The sequence below is a fragment of the Orycteropus afer genome, unplaced genomic scaffold, assembly GCF_000298275.1.
Source record: "Orycteropus afer afer isolate SDZICR_OR568_19922 unplaced genomic scaffold, OryAfe1.0 scaffold00066, whole genome shotgun sequence".
In the NCBI taxonomy this organism is placed as follows: domain Eukaryota; kingdom Metazoa; phylum Chordata; class Mammalia; order Tubulidentata; family Orycteropodidae; genus Orycteropus; species Orycteropus afer.
The window spans coordinates 3,571,963-3,595,200 of NW_006921653.1; the positions used below are offsets into that span (position 1 = coordinate 3,571,963).

The window sequence follows — 23,238 nt, forward strand, 5'->3', positions numbered from 1 at the left end:
AAATCTTCACCCAAATCCTAATTAAAAAAAAAAAAAAAAAGCATAGTCACACCTCACAACTATCTACACAGGTAGAATGAACTATATGTTGACCCAATAACACTGTATAGTCAATAAAAATGCAGGAAACCAAAAAGATTAGCAAGCTGGACCAAAGAAGACTATAATCAGCCACTCTTATAACTGAGTTCACATTCTTAAAGTACAAAACTACTTTGCCTTCAAAACAACTGCAAGTCTTATACTCTCCATTTTATTTAGAGACATAACTAAGGCAGAGTTTGATAATACAGAAACAGCAACATCTTGGATGTTGTGTGTCTTACCCTCACTTTAAAACTACTCTTCCCAGAAATATTATCTTTAATAAATGCTGCTGGCAAAACTGGATATCCACCTGCAGAAAAATCAAACAGGAACCATACTTCACACTATGCACAAAAACTAACTCAAAATGGATCGAAGACGTAAATGTTACATTTAAATCATAAAATTTCTGAAAGACAACACAGGAAGAAAACTATGGGACCTAATCTTTTGTAAAAAGAGGATAACAAATGTTTCAGTTACCTAGGGCAACTCTGACAAGAAAATACCACACATGGGACGGCTTGAACAAATAGGAGTTTATTCTCTCATAGTTTGGAGGCTTTAAGTCTGAGTTCAAAGTGCCAGGTTTTAGGGGCTGGGTAAAAGTCCCTCAACCTTGGGCTTCAGCTCTGCCTCCTGCTCCTGGCCCACTGGAGCTAGGAGCTTTTTTTCACTCAGACAGCTGCTGGCTGCTGAGACTGACAAACCCAAGGTTGACAAGTAAAAAGGCACAGTCCAGTCCTGCTGATGTTACCAAACCACACGGCAGGCCATTAATTCAAGTTTACTGGAAGTTCCAAGGTCAGCAGAGCATGGCAGGCTGCGGAACAACAACACGGCTACATGCAGGGTTCAAGCGTGCCATAAGCTAGAGACCATTCCCAAAGCTGCTATTTATATATGGGAAGCAGAGCACATTCCCTAAAGCAGCTACTCAGCTGCTTGAGGTAGATCCACCAAGGAGCTGACTGCTAGTCTCATCATGAGGAATAACTACCACCAGCTACCCAGCCACTCAAACAGGCCCAGCTAAACCTACACACAAACTTAACCACCACAACAAACATTACTACAAATGCACAAAAAGAAGATGACAAAATAGATAAATGGGACCTCTTCAAAGTTAAAAACTTATGTTCATCAAAAAACTTTATTAAAAGAATAAGTAGACAATCTACAGATCAGGGAAAAAAACTTCAGAAATGATTTATCTGATAAAGGTCTTATCTCTAAGATTTACTGAAACAACTGAACAACAAAAAAGACAAACAATCCAATCACAAAATGGGCAAAAATATGAAGTGAACCTTCACCAAAATGGACATCTGAGCAGCCAACAAACATATGAAAAGATCTTCGTGATCATTAGCCATCTAAGAGCTGCAAATCAAAACTACAATCTTACAAGAGACACCATCTTACCCAGGCTAAAAGGGCACTGGTTTGGGGAAAAAAGAAAAAAACAGGTAACATGTTGGCGAGGATGTGGGTATCAGAACCCTGATCCATTGCTGGCAGGACTGTAAAATGTACAACTACTATGGAAAACAGTACGGCACTTTCTTAAAAAATCATAAATAGAACTACTCTATGATCCAGGAAACTACTCCTATGTATACACCCTCAAACAAAATTTCAAACTCACTGCCATCAAGTCAACTCTGACTCATAGAGACCCCCACTGGGTTTCCAAGGCTATAATCTTTACAGAAGCAGAGTGCCTCATCTTTCTTCTGTGGAGCAGCTGGTGGTTTCAAACCACCAACCTTTTGGTTAGCACCCAAATGTCTTAATCACTACATCACCAGAGCTCTCGTGTATATACCCTAAAACTTAAATATAATGACACGAACAGACATATGCAATCCTATGTTCATTGCTGCTTTATGCATAATAGCAAATACATGGAAACAACCATAATGTCCATCAACAGATGAAAGGACAAGCAAACTGTGATACACACATACAGTGGAATACAACGCAACCATAAAGATCAATGATGAGTCCGTAATACGTATTATTAACATGGATGGACCTAGAGGGCATAATGTTAAGTGAAAAAGCATATAAGGACAAATATTGTATGATTTCCTCTTTTAGAAGAAGTCATGTTCAATGATGGTATCCCAGAAGGGGGTAATGGAGAAAGTAGACTTTATACAGTACAGACTAGTTATTTTTGGTCATTGGAAAAGTGGCACTGATTGTAGGTATACAAAGCACAGCACAATCAAAGTAATAATGTGTGTTTGCGCATATATGGATGGGTATAGTCAAATTGGAATATGGTTAGGTACAGATGCGAACACAGGTAAGAAGAGACAAGAATATCTGTGGGTACATCCAAATACAAATATGTGGGTGCAGGCACATATATTTATTGAGACACAAATACAGATACTCCTCAAACATAGACAAACACCCTCCAACACTGGTTTTCTGGGTTTGAACACTTAGAATCAGAGAATCATGGGACAACTCAGTCAACTGGCATAACATATTTCACAAAAAAATCATGTTCTGCATCCTCATGAAGTTAGTAGCATCTAGGGTCTTAAAAGGCTGAGTGGTCATCTAAGTCACAACTAGAGAATTAAACTTGCCAAGAACAAAACAATTAGGCAACTGTAAGTGCCAAGAACAAACAAGACTAAACAAAACCAAAAAACCAAACTCACTGCCATCAAGTCAATTCTGATTCATAGAAACCCCCTTTGGGTTTCCGAGGTGGTAAATCTTTACAGAAGTAGACTGCCAGGTGGTCCTTAAATGGAGTGGCTGGTGGGTTTGAACCACCTACCTTCTGGTTAGCAGTCAAATGGCTCAGACCACAGGAACCAAACCTCATCTATTCTAAGACCAGAAGGACTAGGTGATGCCTAGTTACCACCACTGATGTTTCTGACCAGGGCCATAATCATTGGTCCCAGACTGTTGTGAGGTACTGTCAAGTTGGTCCCAACTCATAGCAAGCCTGTGCACAAGAGAACAAAACACTGCCCGGGTCCTGAACCGATCCTCATGATGATTGCTATGCCTGAGCCCAACACTGCAGCCACCATCTCAATCCATCTCATTGAGGATCTTTCCCTTTTTCGCTGACCCTCTACTTTACCAAGCATGATATCCTTCTCCAGGAACTGGTCCCCTCTGATAACATGATCAAAGTATGAGAAACAAAGTCTCACCATTCTCACTTCTAAGGAGAATTCGTACTGTACTTCCTCCAAGGCAAATTTTTTTCATTTTTCTGCCAGTCCATGGTATATATTCAACATTTGTCACCAACACCACAATTCAAATGCATCAATTTTTCTGTAGTCTTCTTTATTCATTGTCTAGCTCTCACGTGCACATGAAGTTACTGAAAATACAATGATTTGGGTCAGGTGCACGTTAGTCTTCAGAGTGACATCTTTGCTCTTATCCACTTCAAAGAGGTCTTTTGCAGCAAATCTGCCCAATGCAATACATTGTTTGCTTTCTTGACTACTGCTTCCATGAGCCTTAATTGTGGAACCTAGTAAAATGAAATCCTTGATAACGTCAATCTTTTCTCCATTTACAATGATGTCGCTTTGTGGGGCCAGTTGTTAGGATTTTTGTTTTCTTTATGTTAGATGTAATTCATACTGAAGACTTTAGTCTTTGATCCTCATCAGTAAGTGCTGCAAGTCTTCTTTCACTTTCAACAAGCAAGTGTGTGTCATCTGCATATGGCAGGTTGTTAATGAGTCTTCCTCAAATCCTGATGCTGAGTTCTTATACGCACAGCATGTTCATCTTCACAGTGGCCAATTTTTTTCAGAAGTGGACCACTGAGTCCTTATTCCTAGTCTTTCTTAGTCTGGAAACTCTGATGAAACCTGTCCACCATGGGAGACGCAGCTGGTGTTTGAAATATTGGTGGCATAGCTTCCAGTGTCATAGCAACATGCAGGCCACCACAGTAAAACAAACTGAGATAAGTGGCGGATACGGTCCCAGAGAGAAAAGGAGAAAAATATGGAGCAAAACTCAAATTCACATTTAAAAAAAGAAAAAAAGACAAAACAAGTGGAACAGTAGAGAGCAGAGAACCCCCTGAGATTACTGTCCTGAGACATTCTTTAAACCTAGAATGGAGCCTATTCCCTGAGGTCACCTTTTAAGAAAACAGCAGAGTGCATTACCTGCAAGGTCTGTGCTCTACTTAAAAACCATTAGTATGAAACCAAGAGATCAACAATTTTTCAAAAGAAAAGATGAGAAGATAATGGGACAGGGAAATTAGAGTACTGGAAAGAGAACAGAGCACAACTGAAGAGAATGTCGACACATTGTGTTAAATGTAACTAACATTCCTGACCAATTGGTGTGGAAATGGTCAAATGGGAACCTATCTTGTTGTATAAACCTTCACCAAAATTCAATAAAAAAGCATTTTAAAAAATAAGTAAATAAACCTACTCTGCCCAGTCACATCAGTCACTTTCAGATTTGAAACTAATTTGATATAATCAGAGTCACGAAAAAGTCTTTGGGCTAATCCAGATGAAAGGGTGCTTTCAAAAAAAAAAACCTCACAGTGGCTTCAGAGACAAGGCTGACAAGGAGACAGACAGGTTGCTGGGGAAGCAATTCCAAGGAAAAGTGTACCTCCGCAATAGTCACAAAAATCTTCAAGAATCCAACTATTTTGAGCTGACAGCAGCACCCTGAGGTCACATTCTAGAGGTTGCCAAACTCCAGGAGGAGGGGTGGGAACAATGGTACACACCCCGACCAATAGCCTTCCTTCATATGTATGCAAATACTGAATGGCTGGCCTGGCAGCCTCCTCTGTAGCCATTGTTCCAATACAACCCTTTCATGTTAAGAAGTGTGTAAGTAAGAGCTGAGACACTGGAATTTACCTGTGCAGCCTTGGGCAAGGCTTCAATTTCTTCATGCCTCAATTTCTCCATCTGTGTAAAGGGAGAAATCCTCTATGATTCAAAGATTTAAAATATAAAGTTCTCAGACACATTCCCGGCTGAGGCAGTGGCTTCCTAAGCTACCATTCCCTGTCACCTTCCTCGTTAGTTCCAAAAGGCTTCCATGTCACATTTAAAAACCAAATTTTAAGAATTCTTAACACTGAAAACAAAGAAATGTTTTGTGTCTATGTTCAATAAAATCAAAAGTATTATTTGTATGTATGGGACAGTTGGCTATAAGATTTTCTCTCTCAATTCAAAATTCCTGGGAAAAAACTTGCTTTAATTTTTATTTGACACAGAAGAGTTACTAATATGTCGTTTCTTAAATAAAAAGTATGGTTGTGGCCAAAGTAAGGAAAAAATAACTTCACCTCACTTCTTCTCACTTGGGTTACTGAAATACTAGGTTAGTGATGACGTGTAATTTCCAGGAACACAAACAAAGTACACTCTGAAACGCATCTGTCCTCAACAAAATAAATCAGAAAGAAGGGCTTTTGGAAATTCAAATAGAATTTGTGCTTAAAAAGAACAAAACAAACAAAAAGATAGCCAAGGACAGTAGGAAAAAACATTGTATTTTCACTATAAATAAACTTCCACATAATGCCTGGCTGCCTCAAGCTCATTCTTAGTTTCACATTTAAAAGGTTAGTTCTGACTATCCAAAAAGGAAGGAGAACACTAAGAACTAGAACACTGTAGTACTTTCAGATCTGGCAATCCAGACACAAACACTGGTCTTCACAAATTTTTAAGAACAGTTGCTTGTTTTATCTATAACCTCAAAGTGAAGCAAAGAAGTAAACATAAATATGCCTGCCTAAAAGGAAAAAAAAAATCTTTATCAATAATCTTTTACATTAGTTTTTTTTCATACCATGTGAAAATCATTTACCCTCACAGCTTTGGCAGCCAAATCCATCAATCTAAATTCTCTCCATCTCATCCTCTCTGCCCCCAGCCTTACTGTGTGCAAATCCTGATCCTAACTCCTTACTTATTTGACTTTCTGTAAGTGTGGTCTTCAGTGGGAATTGTCTAATGCACACAAATCTTAAAGACCATTTTCTAGCATTCTATGACAGAAGCTAACATTGGCTCTTAATCAAAATTACAAGTACAAACTTTAAGAAAGATTTGGGTTTTGATCGTCTAATTTACAAACTGAGATATGTAAAAAGTCTTCCTTTATAAAATAATAACAGTAATAATAATACATGAATTTGGAAGACCATCAGAATATCAGACATAATGGGTCCCTGGCAATCCACTTCTGTAGTGACACCACCTTGGAAACCGAAGGAGGGGTCGTTATGAGTCGGAACCGACTCCACTGCGGTGTGTTGCGTTTTGTTGTATTATCATAAGCATTCTTACCCTTTTTCAAAAATTCCCTTAGACTTTCCCAAAATTCCCTCTAGCTAGACATTTCTCATTTAGTCATCTTAGAGATTTTCTTTTTAAAAGTTAATACCAAAAGGAATTCATTTTTGTTTCCGAGGCTGTTTGTTCCAACTTTGTTCTTATTATCTGGAAAACTGACCAAGAATTATCAGGATAATAATTAGAAACCAAAGTACCCACCAAGCCAATGAAGTGTTAGACATAACCAGACCCTAATAACCAGACAATGGCTTTGGCACTTACAGTTCAACTCTGGACCAAAGCAATTTTAGGACCTCTGAATATATATTAAGGATGAACCAGCCACTCCTCGGAAGGAAGGTTAGGCAATCCTACTTCCATAGTGATACTGCCTCGGAAACCCAAGGAGGGGTCGCTATGAGTCGGGGCCGACTCGACGGCACATAACAACAACAACAACAAGCTCATACTGTCTTTCATAAATGATAGCCTTATAAAAAAAAGATAACCTTACAAAGCCAAATGATGACAGGGTTAAGACTGCCTCTTTAAGAAGCAGTTTACTTTTTGTTCAATCCTCACCACGTTAGGCTTCTGTCAGATAGTCGGCAAACGTTAGGTGACTGACTGGCTAAATGAACGTTCAACCAAATAATTTAAATGCAAACTGTATGGTCCCTCTCCATACAATTAGCTAATTGCTAAATATGTGTCTCAATGAGTTAAAATATTTGGGTCAAAATAACAAACATATATTGCAGTTTTACTCGCATAACAAGGAGCACTGGCAGCATAATGGTTAAGCGCTTAGCTGCTAACGGAAAAGTTGGTGGTTCAAAACACCCAGAGGCTCTGTTTCCATAAAAATTACAGCTTAGAAAACCATATGTGCCAGCTCCACTCTGTCATGTGGGGTCGCTATTAGTCAAAAGTGACTTGACAAAACAACAAATTTCATAACTAGAAAAGACAGATGCAATGTGTTCTTGAGTTTAAAAAAAAATTATAAAGCAATATGAATATAATAACACTTTTAAGTGGGTTTACACCTGTTTAGAAAAACACTTTAAAACATATTAACATTAATTATCTCTGCATAATGGGTATCACCCTCTTCTATTTCTATTTCCAGACTTTTCTACAATGAACAAAGAAGAATAAAGATGAATAAAAACTACACTTTATCAGATTCCATTAAATCACATCATTTTGTTTGTTAGCAGACATCTTACTAGGGATACAAACTTCAGTAATTCTTAAACTATAGCTTCACAATGCTGATGAGTGTCAGTACTATAAGTATTTGTCTTATATCTTACATACCTTTAGAAGATACCTTACAGCTTTAAATCATTAATCTCTTTCAAGGCACAAACACTGATTTTCTTGAAATCATTATGACAAAGACTGTATCTTCAACACTTAAGGAAAAAGGTTAGGTTCAACAATGCACAAATGAAATTTTTTCCTCTGAAAAACTTTGGCAAATCTGACTTTTTAAAGAAAACATACTTAAGATTTCAAAGAACTTCCTTAGGAGACTTTCATACATTTAAAACTATCTGCAAACCACAGTTTCATCTACGTCAATATGCAACCTTTTTAAACCACAGCCTTGCAATGGGGCTGCTACTGCTGTGGACTAACCCAACAGCTCATGCTTTTCTGAAGATTTGGAGCTAGGTCTGCTGAGGCTCCCAGAAAATAAACCCAGGTATGTCCTTTTAAATACTTCCTATATTGAAATGTCTTTCCATAGAAGAGAAATCTATGATTTTCAGTGTTTAAACCATGTAAATGCAAAATGTCAACATGTAACTACACTAATGTTAAAGAGGGCACTAATTATTAAAACCTAAATCGATCCTAGCTATGAGCTCCACTATCATTTTCTTCTATCTGATGATCCCATCTATCTCTCTCAAAAAAAATAGCTTAATTCACACCAGGCTGAATACTGAGCATAACTTTACTCAGTAACTCAACTCAGTTTTGTAACTGAATGGATAAAGGCCATGTTGTAGGTCTTATAACAGGGCACAACAGGTCTTTAAAATGACTTTTCTCTACAATAACTATGATGGGTAATTTCAAGAAAATTCCACTGTGACTTACAGAAGAAAAGCCAGAGAATTTATTATGTTCTAAGCAACAGGCACTAAGGTGATAAATTTGAAATATTTTCTTGATTCTTCTGGGGTACCTCCAAGTACCTCAAATTACCACTGGTTAATAACCACTTGATAAAATATTTATCAAGCATTTAGTTCTCAAATTTTTGATAGAGAATATAGGATATTGTCAGAAAACAATTTAACTGCTAATCAATAAACCAGAAACTTTAAATAAGCAAATTTGTTTTCAATCACAATCTAAACTGAGGTTCATGAAAGCAGTAATAAGGTGCTACAAGATTCTCAAGCATTACTGAATAAATATTGTTACACTGTAACTATTTTTAAATAAGTTACCGAGGTGTAGTATACAGTTCTAGTTACTGAGAATATTAATTGATTAAAATATTATTCTTTAATCCTTCTGTTTACCATTATTCATTGATAAAATGGGACTCTATTATGTAACTGATGATGAAAAGGAGTGCAAAAAGAAACCTATTAGTACATAACATTTGTAATACATGAGCATAACCCAAAATCTTAGCACCTTATAAAGAAATAATGAACAGAAGTGGGACACAAGATCAAAGTACAATGAAACTAGTTCTTTGATGTGGGGAGGGGGGAAAGTGCATTAAAAATTCCAAGGTACAGATAGTCAACTATCAAAAATCAGAATCATAAGGATGTCAGTGAAGTCTACAACAGACTTCAGACAAGAAGAGCTTTCTTCAGGCCCACAGGATGGGTAGGATTCAGGTACAGGGAAAAAGCCTAAGAAATGATTTACAAGATCAGATCCTAGTTCTGCTCCAACAGCTGTAAAATCTTGGGCAACACATAAGTACCAGTCTTCAGTCTCACCAATGAACTGAATATTAGACTAGATGCTATTAACAGAGATTCCATCTATCCTTAAAGTGCTATGATCCTAAAATTGTACCACAAACAAAATACAAAAAAAAGAGACAGAAAGGAACTGTCCATAGAACAGTAAAGAGATCCCACCAATCTAAAGTAGAATTGGAATTAAGAGATAATGGGAGAATGTAACTAATGCCACTGAACAACTTCTGTTAGAAACTGTTGAATGGGAACCTAAACTACTGTGTAATTCTTCACCAAAAACACATTATTATTTTTTTAAAAAAAGGCAATGGGAATGCTAGGGAAGGCCATAGGGAATGGTGCAAGTAAAGCAGGCTTACCTCTATGATAGGACCTAGGTTTGACTTATAAATATATATTATAAACTGAGACAGCAAAATAAATTAAAGCTAAATTTCTTTTACTAGTATTTAGGAAAAAATTAATAATGTTTTTTTTTTTTTTAAGTTCATCTCCTTTAAATGAAAATTGCTTAGAACATGATTCCTGTAACAAAGAAGTATGTAGTAAAAATTAGCTGCTATAATTATTATCAACATTACCATCATCATCATCAGTACTACTGAAACAATACTTTGGAGTGGTTTTGAACGTGGTTTCTAAGTAATGAGATTCTCTGGGTTGGAATCCTGGCTCTGAAATTTACCAGCTATATATCCTTGGACAATTCTTAAATGTGTTGTGCATCAGTTTTTTCATCTGTAAAACAGGGATGACATTAACATCTACTTCACAGGAATGATGAGAGGTTAAGAAAGAATATATACAGTACATAACACAGTACGAGACACAAAGTGTGCTCAATTATTTTTATTCATTTTAGTACAGAATGACATTATTCACAGACCCCGAAGTCCTAAAATAGGTAGGGAAAGGGGAGGGTACATACCCTTTAAATGAGTTTAATTTTTTTAAAATAAATTAAATTTAAAAGTTTTATGTTCTGCCTTATTAAGTTGTCTGCATATGTGGTTTCATCTCAAGGTGCATACAGTGGATAAACAGTTCAGAGACCTAAAATTTAGAAAGGCTCTGAAGTTTAAAAAAAAAAAAAAAAGATGAAAGGAAGCTTTCTGAGAATGGCCTATTTGGTCTACTAAGGCAGCCACTATATTATTATTATTTGCTATTTTGTAAAAAGCTATAGATCAATTTTCTTTTTCCTGATCAAATACAAAAATAGTCATCTGGTCTCTAAGAAAAAGAAAGTTATTTAATATGCAGAAGGAGGGTGCATACCAAAAGCAAAACCAGGAACAAGAACCTGTGTCCCTTACAGTGTGAGTTTAACTGGACCCAAGGAGTCAAATTAGTTGAATTTGAACTTATGATCTTACCAACTATTCAACACATGGAGGGGATATGAGAAGATTTTATTTTCATTATCAATGTCAATCACAATGGGTCCAAGATAATTTCTTACACTTCTGAGCTTTTAACAGTCCCAAAATCCACAATGGAAACAATAAAGAAAAAAACACTCAGATTGCTAACAGTAGACGTTTTGAAACTAAGATAACTGAACTTCTATTTTGAGAATTTTACAACTGATGGAGTTCTGGTGGTGTAGTGCCTAAGGCATTTGACTGCTAACCAGAAGGCTGGCTGTTCAAACCCACCAGCCACTCCTCAGAAGGAAGGTTGGGCAATCTACTTCGAAAGAGATACTGCCTTGGAAACTCAAGGAGGAGTCGCTATGAGTGGGATCCGACTTGACGGCCCTAAGTTTGTTTTTTGGTTTTGATCAAAAATGTTCTAAAAGCCTTTAAAGTATACCTTTGGTTAAACTACTCAAAAATACTAACATGAAAAAAAAAAATCCGTATCAGCACTGTCCAACAGACATACTATGCAAGCCACATAAAATGGTCACAAAAATGGTCTAGTAGCTGTATTTTAAAAGTAAAAAGAAACAACAGAAATTCATTTTAATAGCAAACTTAACCTAATATGAAATATCACTTCAACATGTACTCAATATATGAAATGTTAATAAAATATATTACTAATTTTTTCTATTTGTATAGCTATCTACCATACAATTTTTGATAATATTTTGTACTAAATTTTCACTATCTGGCATATATTTCGCATTTATACTACATTTCACTTTGGACTAGACACACTGAAGAGGCTTAATAACCATTTGTGGCTACAGACGACCACACGACCACACTGGTCTCTAACACTATGAAACTGGAGGGAGACAATGAAAAGGCAGATCATAAGCACCAGTTCAAGACTAGATCTGAATGTTCTAACTCTTTTTGCTAAAAAGGGAAAATTTTATTTGCAAAAATGTTCAACTAAATTGCACAATAAAGGGCCTACTTTTTAAATAACTTTTAATTTTAAGAAAATTCCCTGTTACCCCTTTGTTCCCTTCTGAGCTTAGAAAATTACAGCAGAATTTCTATGAATACATGGAAAAAGAAAGCCAGAAAGACTCATTGACAGCTCTTTGAAGAGGCTCAGCCACAACCAAACCATGTTACTAACCCACTTTGCTTGCCACTTCTCAGAACTTCAGTTATTTCGCCAAACCTTCCAACCCAACTGGAAACACACACACACACGGTATCAAACTACAAATGCGTGTTGTCAAAAATACCCCTTCTAGAAGTAAACCCATTTGGGATTTCCTGAAAGTCACAAAATCAGACAACGGAAAACCCAAACTTCCTCATATTCTAGGATGTGCTCACAGTCTGGTAAATTTACCAATAAAATTCAATGTAAGATCTAGAAGAACCCAGAAATACAGACCATGGTATTATGAATGGGAATGTGTTTAAAATCATTTCTAATTTTAATTACTAATCTCCCATCCTCCATTTTTTCTTAAGCAAATTCTTTACATTTTTTTACTGACAGATTTCCCTCAAGATGACAAACAGCTCCTTCTCCTGCACAGTTTACAGAAATCTGGAACCATTCACCTACTTTTTTTACTTGGTTTTCCTTGCTGGAATTATTGGAAGCTGTTTTGCAGTCTGGGCATTCACACAGAAAAACACAAATCATAGGTGTGTAAGCATATACTTAATTAATTTGCTTACAGCCGATTTCCTGCTTACTCTGGCATTACCAGTGAAAATTGTTGTCGACTTGGGCGTGGCACCCTGGAAGATGAGGATATTCCACTGTCAAGTAACAGCCTGCCTCATCTATATTAATATGTACTTATCAATTATCTTCTTGGCATTTGTCAGCATTGATCGCTATCTTCAGTTGATACACAGCTGCAAAATTTATCGAATACAAGAACCTGGATTTGCCAAAATGATATCAACTGTCGTGTGGCTAATGGTCCTTCTTATAATGGTGCCGAACATGATGATTCCCATCAAAGACATCAAGGAAAAGTCAAATGTGGGCTGTATGGACTTCAAAACAGAGTTTGGGAAAAACTGGCACTTGCTAACAAATTTCCTATGTATAGCAATATTTTTAAATTTCTCAGCCATTATTTTAATATCCAACTGCCTTGTAATTCGACAACTCTACAGAAACAAAGATAATGAAAATTATACAAATGTGAAAAGGGCTCTTACCAACATACTTTTAGTGACTGCAGGGTATATCATATGTTTTGTTCCTTACCACATTGTCCGAATCCCATACACCCTCAGCCAGACAGAAGTTATATCCGACTGCTCAACCAGGAATTCACTCTTCAAAGCCAAGGAAGCCACACTGCTTCTAGCTGTGTCAAACTTGTGTTTCGATCCCATCTTGTACTATCACCTCTCAAAAGCATTCCGCTTAAAGATCACTAAGACATTTACCTCACATAAGGGGACCAGGACTCAAAAAGAAAATTCAAGATATGAAAACAATACATAAAATACGGAATTTTCCATGTTATCATTTCTTGACAATAAGTTTGAAATTACTGGTATGGAGGAAAAAAAAAAAACTCAATAAATAGAAATGCAGATAGCTAGCAAATGTGGCCTGGTGTATTTAGAAACTTGGTTTCTAAATGCAAAACCAGCCTGTACTTTTGTGGTTGTTGATGCTCCTAACCCAAATATCTGAATAAGTATCTTGTTGAACCAATTTAAAAACCTGTAATAGTCTCGAAATCCAAATGAGATCTGTAACACAGACTCATTGAAACGATTCATTTTAATGCCTGAAAATACCTTTTTGATAATATTATGCAAAACGATCTCTATTGGAAGTTGCCAGAAAGTCCTTGAGCACATAACTTTAAATGCTTTTGAATCACTTTATTTAATAATAATAAAAATAAAACTAGTTGATTTCAATATGAAAATCTATTAATCTGTGTTTAATTTTAATCCATCACTTCAAGGATGGTAACCTTCTGGCTTACTGTTCTAATGTTTAACATCTATTCTTTTTCTTAACACAACAACTAACGACTTTTATTTATAAAAAGAATTGGAAATATATAGATGGCTTTTAATTTATTACATATCTTCTCTGTAGGTTAAAAATAAAAGTTTTCTAGTAGCTGTTGTTGTTAGTTGTTATCAAGTCAATTCTGACTCTTGGCGACACCATGTGCACAGAGTAGAACTGCTCCACAGAGTTTTCAAGACTGTGACTTTTCAGAAGCAGATCTCCAGGCATCCTCCAAGGTGCTTCTGGGTGGGTTCAAAGCACCAACTTTTCAGCTAGCAGTCAACCATTTAACCATTTGCACCACCCAGAGACTCTTTCTCTTCTATTGGTAATGATAAATCTGGTGGCTGCTAATTATGTATGAAACAGATGGCCTTGTAACATTTTCAGGAGAAGTTTTTACATTATGCTAACTACTGAAATTATTATTGAAATTTACTCCACAGGTACAAAAAAAAGTACCAGTCAGAGGTCTTAAAACAGACACACCGATTCCACATAGCTAGGCCATGTTAGAAAAGCAGCGTGTGTTGGGTCCACTGTTGTTGTTGTTGCTGTTGTTACATGCCGTGGAGTCAGACCTGACTCATAGTGACCCCTCCTTAGGTTTCCGAGACAGTAACACTACGGAAATAGATTGCCCAACCTTCCTTCCGAGGAGTGGCTGGTGGGTTTGAACCACCAACCTTCTGGTTAGCAGCCAAGTGCCTTAGGCAGTATGCCACCAGAGCTTCTAGGGTTTTCACTAGATGATATAAAATAAAAGACTTACTAGAAAAAGAAGGCTTGAAAAATTTAAGTAAGCATACATGACACCTTGTACTTGTAATTTTTAAATTTTAACTTCATTAGTAAAAGCCTGTATTCAAACAATTAATAATATATTCACAGAAACTGCCATAATTAAGAAATGTTGTTACTAGATCTAAGAAAACATACTCAATTCCAAACTCATTTTCAGCTCTGCATTGAACAGAATTATTTTCTTTAGCTTTAATGCAAGAAAATTTTGCCTTCAGTTTTACAAATATATTCTGAGACCATAGAGAATAAATGGTAAAATGTACAAAGTTCCCATTACAAAACCTAAAACATGTTAAATGCTGGACAAATTCTAGTCAATAGTGACAGTAGAGACCTTCATCAGCACTGAGTAGTAACATTACATATCTGACCACAGAGTATAAATGATTTAACCTAACCTATAGGCTGACAGAATGCCTATATCCTAGAATCATTGCTTGTTGGTGTTCTAACTAACATGCTTTACTGATGGGCAGATCAAGGCATTGTTCACATAGCAGTATACGTGAAGCTTGTTTATTTTTCTGAATCCTTTGGTCAAGTTCTATCTCCATGACCTGGGATACATCTTAGGGACAGGGGGAGGGGAGGAAGCATTTGTTCTTGACCATATTCTCATCATATGCATGTTAGGTTAGTAAAAATTTCTCCTTTCAAAACAAACAAGAGTCGGAGCTCTACAGCATTCCTAATATCAATGTTATATCAGTTATCACCTTACTCCCCTTATGAATGGTTTACTCTAGATTATACTCACCTAAAGTAGACGGGGGCATAGAAAGCTATTTTAAAAATGGCATCTTACAATGTCAATTGTCTAGCCGTTCTTTCATGATTCCACTACACTCAAATTATGTCATAATTCACCACAAGACCTAGTCATCAGAAACATTTAAAAACTTCTGATGTAGCTAGTGATGAACAAGACAGAATTCTGGCAATTTTTGAGATGATTTTGAGATAGCCCTGAATACAGGAATAACAAAAAAGGGGCTGAAAAAAAGTATGAGTTAAGTGATTTTGAAATGGTTTGGAGGGTTTTCTGAAATACCCTAAAAGAAATTAACAAAATATTTAAGTTGCAGATCAAAGACCTCCAGGAAGTAAATAACATAATATCCCTCACAATCATATTTGTGATACATAAAAGCAGCATTCCATTAAAAAAAAAAAAAAAAAAAAAAATTCACTGAAACTGCACTTAAAATTAAATTCCAGGAAAAAAGTTAGTGAACCCAAGAATAAAAATGTTTTTGGCATGATTTTTTATTATTAATATCAAAAAACTAACCTTTCTTCCCTTTAGAAGAAAGCACATCACTCTGTTAGGACTCAAATACGAAATTTTCTGCCAAGCATTTTCCATGTGCCAGTTCATAAGTTCAAAAGGTCCAAATTCAAGCCCATTCCAAGTACAACCACTGCCATGATGTCTTACCCTATTTCTCAACCAGATGCTCTTTCTCCCTCCAATAATCATTCTTCCATGCTTACCTTGTGCCAGGCAACAAGCTAAGCCAAGGGGACCCATGAACATCAAATGATTCAGCTTCCAGGAACAGTTGGGTTTTTACTCAATTGCTGCACTTACTTGATTGCTCGTCATTTTACTGATATTTGTCTCTCTCTTATCTTATTCATCTTTCCTATCCCCTGAAATTCCTTACTCATCTATATAATATCAAAAGTCCCTACCACAATACAGAGCATAAAAGCCACCCAGTAAATAACTTTGAAACTGTAGTACGAAAATGACATTTGGACCTCATTTGCAGTGTCACAAGTGCTCTTGATTAAGAGATTCCCACACAGAAAATTCCCTTCAATCTAGCAAGACAATAAATATCACATCACTAAGTCACTTCTCTAGTTCCAATTGGATTTTATCAGTACATAAACTAAATTATCAGAATCATAGCAAAAGGAGCAATTACAAAATCTCATCTGCTATCCGATGTATTAGTCAGGCCAACTGTTGAATAATATGATATTCAACCATTAATGATCCTGTAACAAAATAATCAGGGTCTCAACTGAAAGAAGCAATGACTTACCAGAGGTATAGGGAAATGGGTTGCATATTGCAAGTGACGGAGGAGGTCATAATTAGATGGAAAAATTATCTCCCGTGGCTTCTCCCTCTTCATCAGCTTCTCACCATTAACCGACATTCTTCTTCCCAAAGAAGGGTTGGCATTCTCACAGGACTCTCCAGCAATGGGAGAGAAAATCTAAGTCATGTAAAATAAATTTTGAAGATTATAAATGAAAGGGAACAAAAGCAAACTGCAGTGCTACATACCTTAACTTCAAATGCTTAAAATACTCATGCAGCATACCTTTCCTTATTTAAACACTGAACAAAAAAAAATCTATAGACATTTTAATTTCCACAAATGTTGTGTTCAAACTAGAAGAAATCTGTCAACACCATCCTCATTCTGAAGATGAGAAAATGACAACACACATAGCAAATGTGCAAAGCTATAACTACTCTGAGGACCAGAGAGAAAATCAGACACCAAGGTCAGTGTTCTCCTCATAGGGCAACACTGCTAACAGAAACACAGACAGAGAAATAACTGACAAAACTAATGAACAACAGGCATAAAGGTTTTAGCCTATACCACAAAAAGTATGTTTTTTATAAGAAGTTATACATTGAGATTCACGAGGAAGAACACAAACTAATTAGACTAAACCATATAAAACACAGTAAAACCAGTTGCTATCAAGTTAATTCCAACTCAGGGAAACCTCGCATGTGTCACATGCTCCATGGAGTTTTCAGTGGCTAATCTTTCAGAAGAAGAAAGCCTGCTTTTCCTTTGAGGCACCTCTGGGTGTAACTGAACCTGCAACTTTTAGTTAAGCAGCTGAGCACATTGACCATTTGCACCACCTGCTGACTCTGTATAACATGGCACAACCATGTATAACAAGTCTAGGGCAGGAAGGGTATTATGTAGAAGCTGAAGACATACATAACAAAACAACATGGGCTGTCATCATGAAACTACACTCACATATGCCTGAGAAATGGTGATCTCAGAATGAACAAAATAGCCAAGGACAGTCAACTAAGAGGACAGGCTTCACAAAGGAGACAATGCAGCCAAAGCTGAGGGTGAACTAAAGTGAGACATTTGAACAAGCTGGTAATTGTGTGAATTGAGCGAAATGTGGTAGGGTCAAACTTCTATCACAACTACATAAGTCATCCCAACACATGGAGCAAGAAACAGAAAAATGGAGACAAGTTGAGGGGTTAACAGCCAGTAAGAATTCGAAGGTTGAACCTACTGGAAATTCCGAACCAAAGTCAGTTTTAAAGTCATTCTTGTCTACTTCATCAAAAATGTTAGTGGTTCCTGAGTCAATGCCCATATGCGCCATGATACTCTGTTCCTGATAATTGCCAGAGAAAGAAAGTCACATTGTAAATTGTAGTTCATTAAGAAAGGAAGCTAAAACATGACAGAGTCGTTTTAACCATCCTATGTATAATTTTTCTTTTTCTTTTCCCCTGTCAGAAATGGAAGGATGTTTTAAGACATGCATTGTTGTGTAAAGACACATTCTTTTCCCTTGTAATGAGAAAATTTTAACTTCTCTGTTAAAGGGATAAGCATGCAAACTTCCTGACTGAAACTAAACTACCCATATTCTCAATCACATGCTCACCAATTTACTATTCTTTACAAGAAAAAATCTAAGATTAGTCCAAGATATATGATACCTTGAATCTAAGAATAGGAGAAAACAAAAATAAGAAATGCAAAAACATAGAAAAAATGTTAACAAGTACAAGAACCTTAGTTTTTGCCCTTTAAATTATATTACAGCAAACTGAGAGACCAAAACACTAATATATTTTAAATATAATTAGAAAAATTAATCTTGCATTATGTGCAAGATTAATTATGAATTAAGAGTATAAATTATGAACACATATTTGCAATTGTAATATGTTTTCTCATTGTAAGTACAGCCACTATTTTTAAAATATCCTAACAGTATATGCTTAATGTTTTGCCAAACTAGTAAGCAGCTTTATCTTTTCAGAAATTATCACACTTTCTTACCATTTTCTACACTTCCCCATCACTACCTTAACCTTTTTGCCTTGAAAATTTCACAAAGTGTCTGGAACAATGGCCAAAATATCAGAACAGAACTTGGCAGAAAATTATAAAGTCACTCTCACACCGTATAAGAATTTGTTCAAAAGAACAATTCTATAACATTTAAGAAGTAGATGCTAAAATTAATTAAGAAAAAAGAAAACATGATGTATGACTAAAACAGTTTCATGTTACATTTAAAAGAGTGATATAAGTAATGAATGATACACTGGAAGAAAGATGTTCCTTAGAATGAAAACTCGGCTAGGACTTTAGGGTTAACACAAGTTCCATTTTGAAGCAAAACATTCAAGGGAAAATGGAACCTAGAAACATCTAAAATCAGAACATACAATGCCAATCCAATGAAAAATTTTATGGCCTACCAAATATTTTCATTAATAGTTTATAAAAGCCAAAGTAAATGCGGTAGTTAAGGATATATGTCAATTTGGCTGGCCCTGGTTGAGTGGCTGGGCAGCTGGATGTAGTTATTCCCCATGGTTAAGATTGGTAATCAACTCCATGGTGGAATCTACTGTGAGCAGCTTTAGGGAAGTGGTCTGCTTCCATTACATAAGAAGCAACTTTAAGGATAGTCTCTAGCTTTCGGCACACTTCAATCCTGCATGTAGCCGAGTCACTATTCAGCAGCCTACCATGCCGTCTTCAAATCTTGGGACTCTTAATGGACTTAAATCAATGGCCTGCTGTGTGATTTGGTAATATCAGGACGGTGCCTTTTTACTTGTCAACCTTGGGTTTGTCAGCCTCAACAGCCAGCAGTTGTCCGAGTGAAGAAAAACCTCCAACTTCAGTGGGCCAGGAACAAGAGGCAGAACTGAAACCCAAGGTCAAGGGGCTTTCACCTAGCCCCTAGAACCTAGCACTTTGAACTCAGACTTCTAGCCTCCCAAACTATAAGAAAATAAACTCTTATTTGTGAAAGCCACTCATTTGTGGTATATGTTCTGTTACAGCAGCATCCAGTAAGAAGAACACCAAAATTCTGGAAGACATTAAAAAAAAACCTAAACGTCCCTTATGAGTGAGGAGTAGAGATAAGTGAGCTTTGTGATGAGAACAAAACTTTAAAGCTATTGCCCCACACCCCCAAATAATTCACATCAGAATTTAGCTTCTTAGGGGATTAGGCACACCTGCAAGACCATACCTCCATTTTCACATCATGGTCCTTTGAATAATGTTCGTCTATATTTTCTCCTACTGGTGAGCGTGGCCGTGTCGAGGCAGTGACTGACAAGTCCCCTCGAGATATGAGGGTGCACATATAAGCATCGTGGGAGAAGACATCATGGCGGATGAACTCACAGAATAACAGCACCAGGTTCACAAACTCTACCTTTTCACATTCGCTGTTCGGATCCGCTATCAGGAAACAAATCCAATCAAGAATTCAGTTCCACTGACATGGTGGAAGAAAATAAAAAGTCACTAAGACTTAACATTAATTTTCATAATCAATATTTTTTGTGTTGTTACAAAGCATAAAATTTATTGAAAGGTTTACTATGAGGCACTAGGGCTTTGTTCAGGTTCTGATGTGTAAGTTCTAATTTTCCAACTATACCCAAGAAACAGGATCCAGTGTACTAACAGCACTGTCTTTTGCTGCTTTATATCTTTCTTCTCCACAAACATCTCTCTCCCCTTATTACAATCCCCCTGCCTTTTCTACTACTTTTATTACCCTTTGCTGCTCATTCTTCTGTTGCTTCATCTATATCCAGAGACTCTTACCTGCTGCATTTTGTCATATAAACAAACAAAACTAAACACACTGCCGTCAAGTCAGATCTGACTCTTAGCAACCACTCCTTGGGTTTCCAAGGCAGTATCACTATAGAAGTACATTGCCCAATCTTCCTTCTGAGGAGTGGCTGGTGGGTTTGAACCGCCAGCCTTCTGGTTAGTACTAAAACACCTTAAGCACTATGATATGCTGAGAGCTCTGGTGGCATAATGCCTAAGGTATCTGACTGCTAACCAGAAGGCTGGCAGTTCAAACCCACCAGCCACTCCTCAAAACGAAGGTTGGAAAATCTACTTCTGTAGTGATAGCACCTCAGAAACCTAAGGAGGGGTCACTGTGAGTCCAATCAACTCAAATGTACTGAGATTTTGTCATATGGAAGTCTCAATATCACATAAAGCCTACTTAGCTCACACAAATGATTTTTTTTTTTTTTTTTTGAAGTATTCTCCCATAGTAAGAACCCACTGGGTGGTTCCTTATTCCCCAGACCCCAACTCTCCACCAAATACAGAAAAAGAACTTCAGAAGACATGGACATCCAAGAAAGGGCAATAAAGCAGCCAGCAATCTTTATGATGTATGCCTTTATATCAAGGCACTGGTTATGAAGTAGTTTTGTTTATTTTCCCTCCACTGTCAGAGCACAACTTAGAAAATCAGAAATTTAGAAAGTAGATTGCAAAGTGTCAATTCTGAATCACAATATACAATGAAACCATATGGGAACTTAGCGTCTCTATTTTGCTAAGAAAGATCTACCCACTGCCATCAAGTTGATTTGACTCAGAGCAACCGCTCCTTGGGTTTCTGAGGCGGTATCACTATGGAAGTAGATTGCCCAATCTTCCTTCTGAGGAGTGGCTGGTGGGTTTGAACCACCAATCTTCTGGTTAGCAGTCAAATGCCTTAGGCACTATGCGACCAGAGCTCCCAGCTGCTCCACAGAAGGAAGATGGGGCGATCTATGTCCGTAAAGATTTACAGCCTTGGAAACCCAGTGGGGGTTGCTAGGAGTAGGATTTGACTCAATGGCAGTGAGTAAAAAAGATCTAGAAGGAGAAATTGTTGTTGTAGTTGTTGTTTTTTAGGTGCCATTGACTCAACTGTGACCAATAACAACCCTATGTGACAAAGCAGAATTGTCCCATTTGGTTTTCTAGGCTGTAATCTTTATGAAAACAGACTGCCAGGTGTTTCTCCTGCACAGCGGCTGGATGAGATTGAACCGTTAATTGTTTACCAGCTAGCATGTAACGGTTGCTCTACCAGGGTTTCTTGGAAAGGGAAACTAGTTTCCCATACTGTAACAGAGTGAGATAATTTTAATTTTTGAAATTACTGAAATTCTGAAATTTTTAAGTCTTTTGAACCTTGAAGATGGTCTTTGAATTTAAATTGTCCCAAAGCTCCTACTGAAAACAAGCCACACAATTCTGCTAAGTATACATTATATTCAATGCCAAGACATTTACATGTAAGTTGTGAGAAATAAATAAATAAGCAATTCATAAAAACCATCAATTCCTTAGTTAAGATCCTGAAACAAAGAGCTTTACTTACATAATGAAGGGGCCTGTGTATCTAAAAACCTCAGGAGAACATTCTGGAAAACAGGCAAACTAGATCCAGCAAGAGAGGCTGAAGATATGGACTCCTTCTCATCTAAGACCTCTGATTCACCACATCTCTACAGATTCAAAATAAACAAGCACAGATAATTATTGAGGGCAAACACAGCAACTGGGGTCAAAAATTTGTTAGTTTGTTTTTTAATTAACATTTAAGGTCTCATAAAATCATCTCAACTATTTTACCATTTTGCATAGGTCTAGCTGTGATAGAGGAGCTCTGGTATCTTAGTGCCTAAGGCACCTGACTGCTAACCAGAAGCCTGGTAATTCAAACCTACTAGCCACTCCTCAGAAGGAAGATGGGGCAATCTACTTCCATAGTAAGAGTGCCTCGGAAACCCAAGGAGGGTTTGCTATGAGTCGGGTCCGACTCAACAGCACATAACAACAACGAAACAGCTGCGATAGACACAATTTTGATAACACATAGAGAAGATTTCAGACCTGAAAGTTAAATAATATCTCAAATAAAAATACATAAAATTAATTGAGATTTCTGTATTTATCTGAGGGCTATACATCATAGGAGAATGTTGTTGTTGTCAGGTGCCATTAAGTCAGCTCCAACTCATACTGACCAACTCTGGTACCATAGAATGAAACACTCTCACAATCTTTGCTATGCATAAGTCCATCGTTAAAGCCACTATGTCAATCCAACTCATTGAGGGTCTTACCCTTTTTCACTGGCCCACTACTTTACCAAGCATCATATCCTTCTCCAGGAACTGGTCCCTTCTGATAACATGACCAAAGTAGGTGAGACAAAGTTTGGCCATTGCATTCATAGGTGAATATAATTTCTGAAAGTTGAAAAATGGCACCCCAGAACAATTCAAATGATTTCAAACAACACTCCTTAAAAACACTGTTTATGTGAACCATAAATCTCACAAGCATATGAATACTCATGGAATATACAACTGCAGTGAATTGCTTGATGTGGCCCTTCTAGCCATTGTCCTCCATTCTGTGATGTTTTGTAAATCTCATTATCCATGCCTATTTGGGGTGGTGTGGTAGTTAAGGTCAGGTATCAACTTGGCTGGGCAGCTGGTAGTAGTCATTCCCTATAATGACTGGCAATCGACTCTGTGGTGAGAT

At 36.9% G+C, this 23,238-nt stretch overlaps 1 protein-coding gene across 1 annotated transcript in view; it reads right to left on the minus strand.

Moving 5' to 3' along the window:
• The window catches only part of MED12L (mediator complex subunit 12L), a 518,530-nt gene that overhangs the window by 312,604 nt on the left and 182,688 nt on the right, over positions 1-23,238 (minus strand). The window contains 4 exon segments of the mRNA XM_042780849.1: positions 16,657-16,833; positions 17,906-18,010; positions 19,901-20,115; positions 22,064-22,190. Of these exon segments, the coding sequence (XP_042636783.1) occupies positions 16,657-16,833; positions 17,906-18,010; positions 19,901-20,115; positions 22,064-22,190 (624 nt within the window).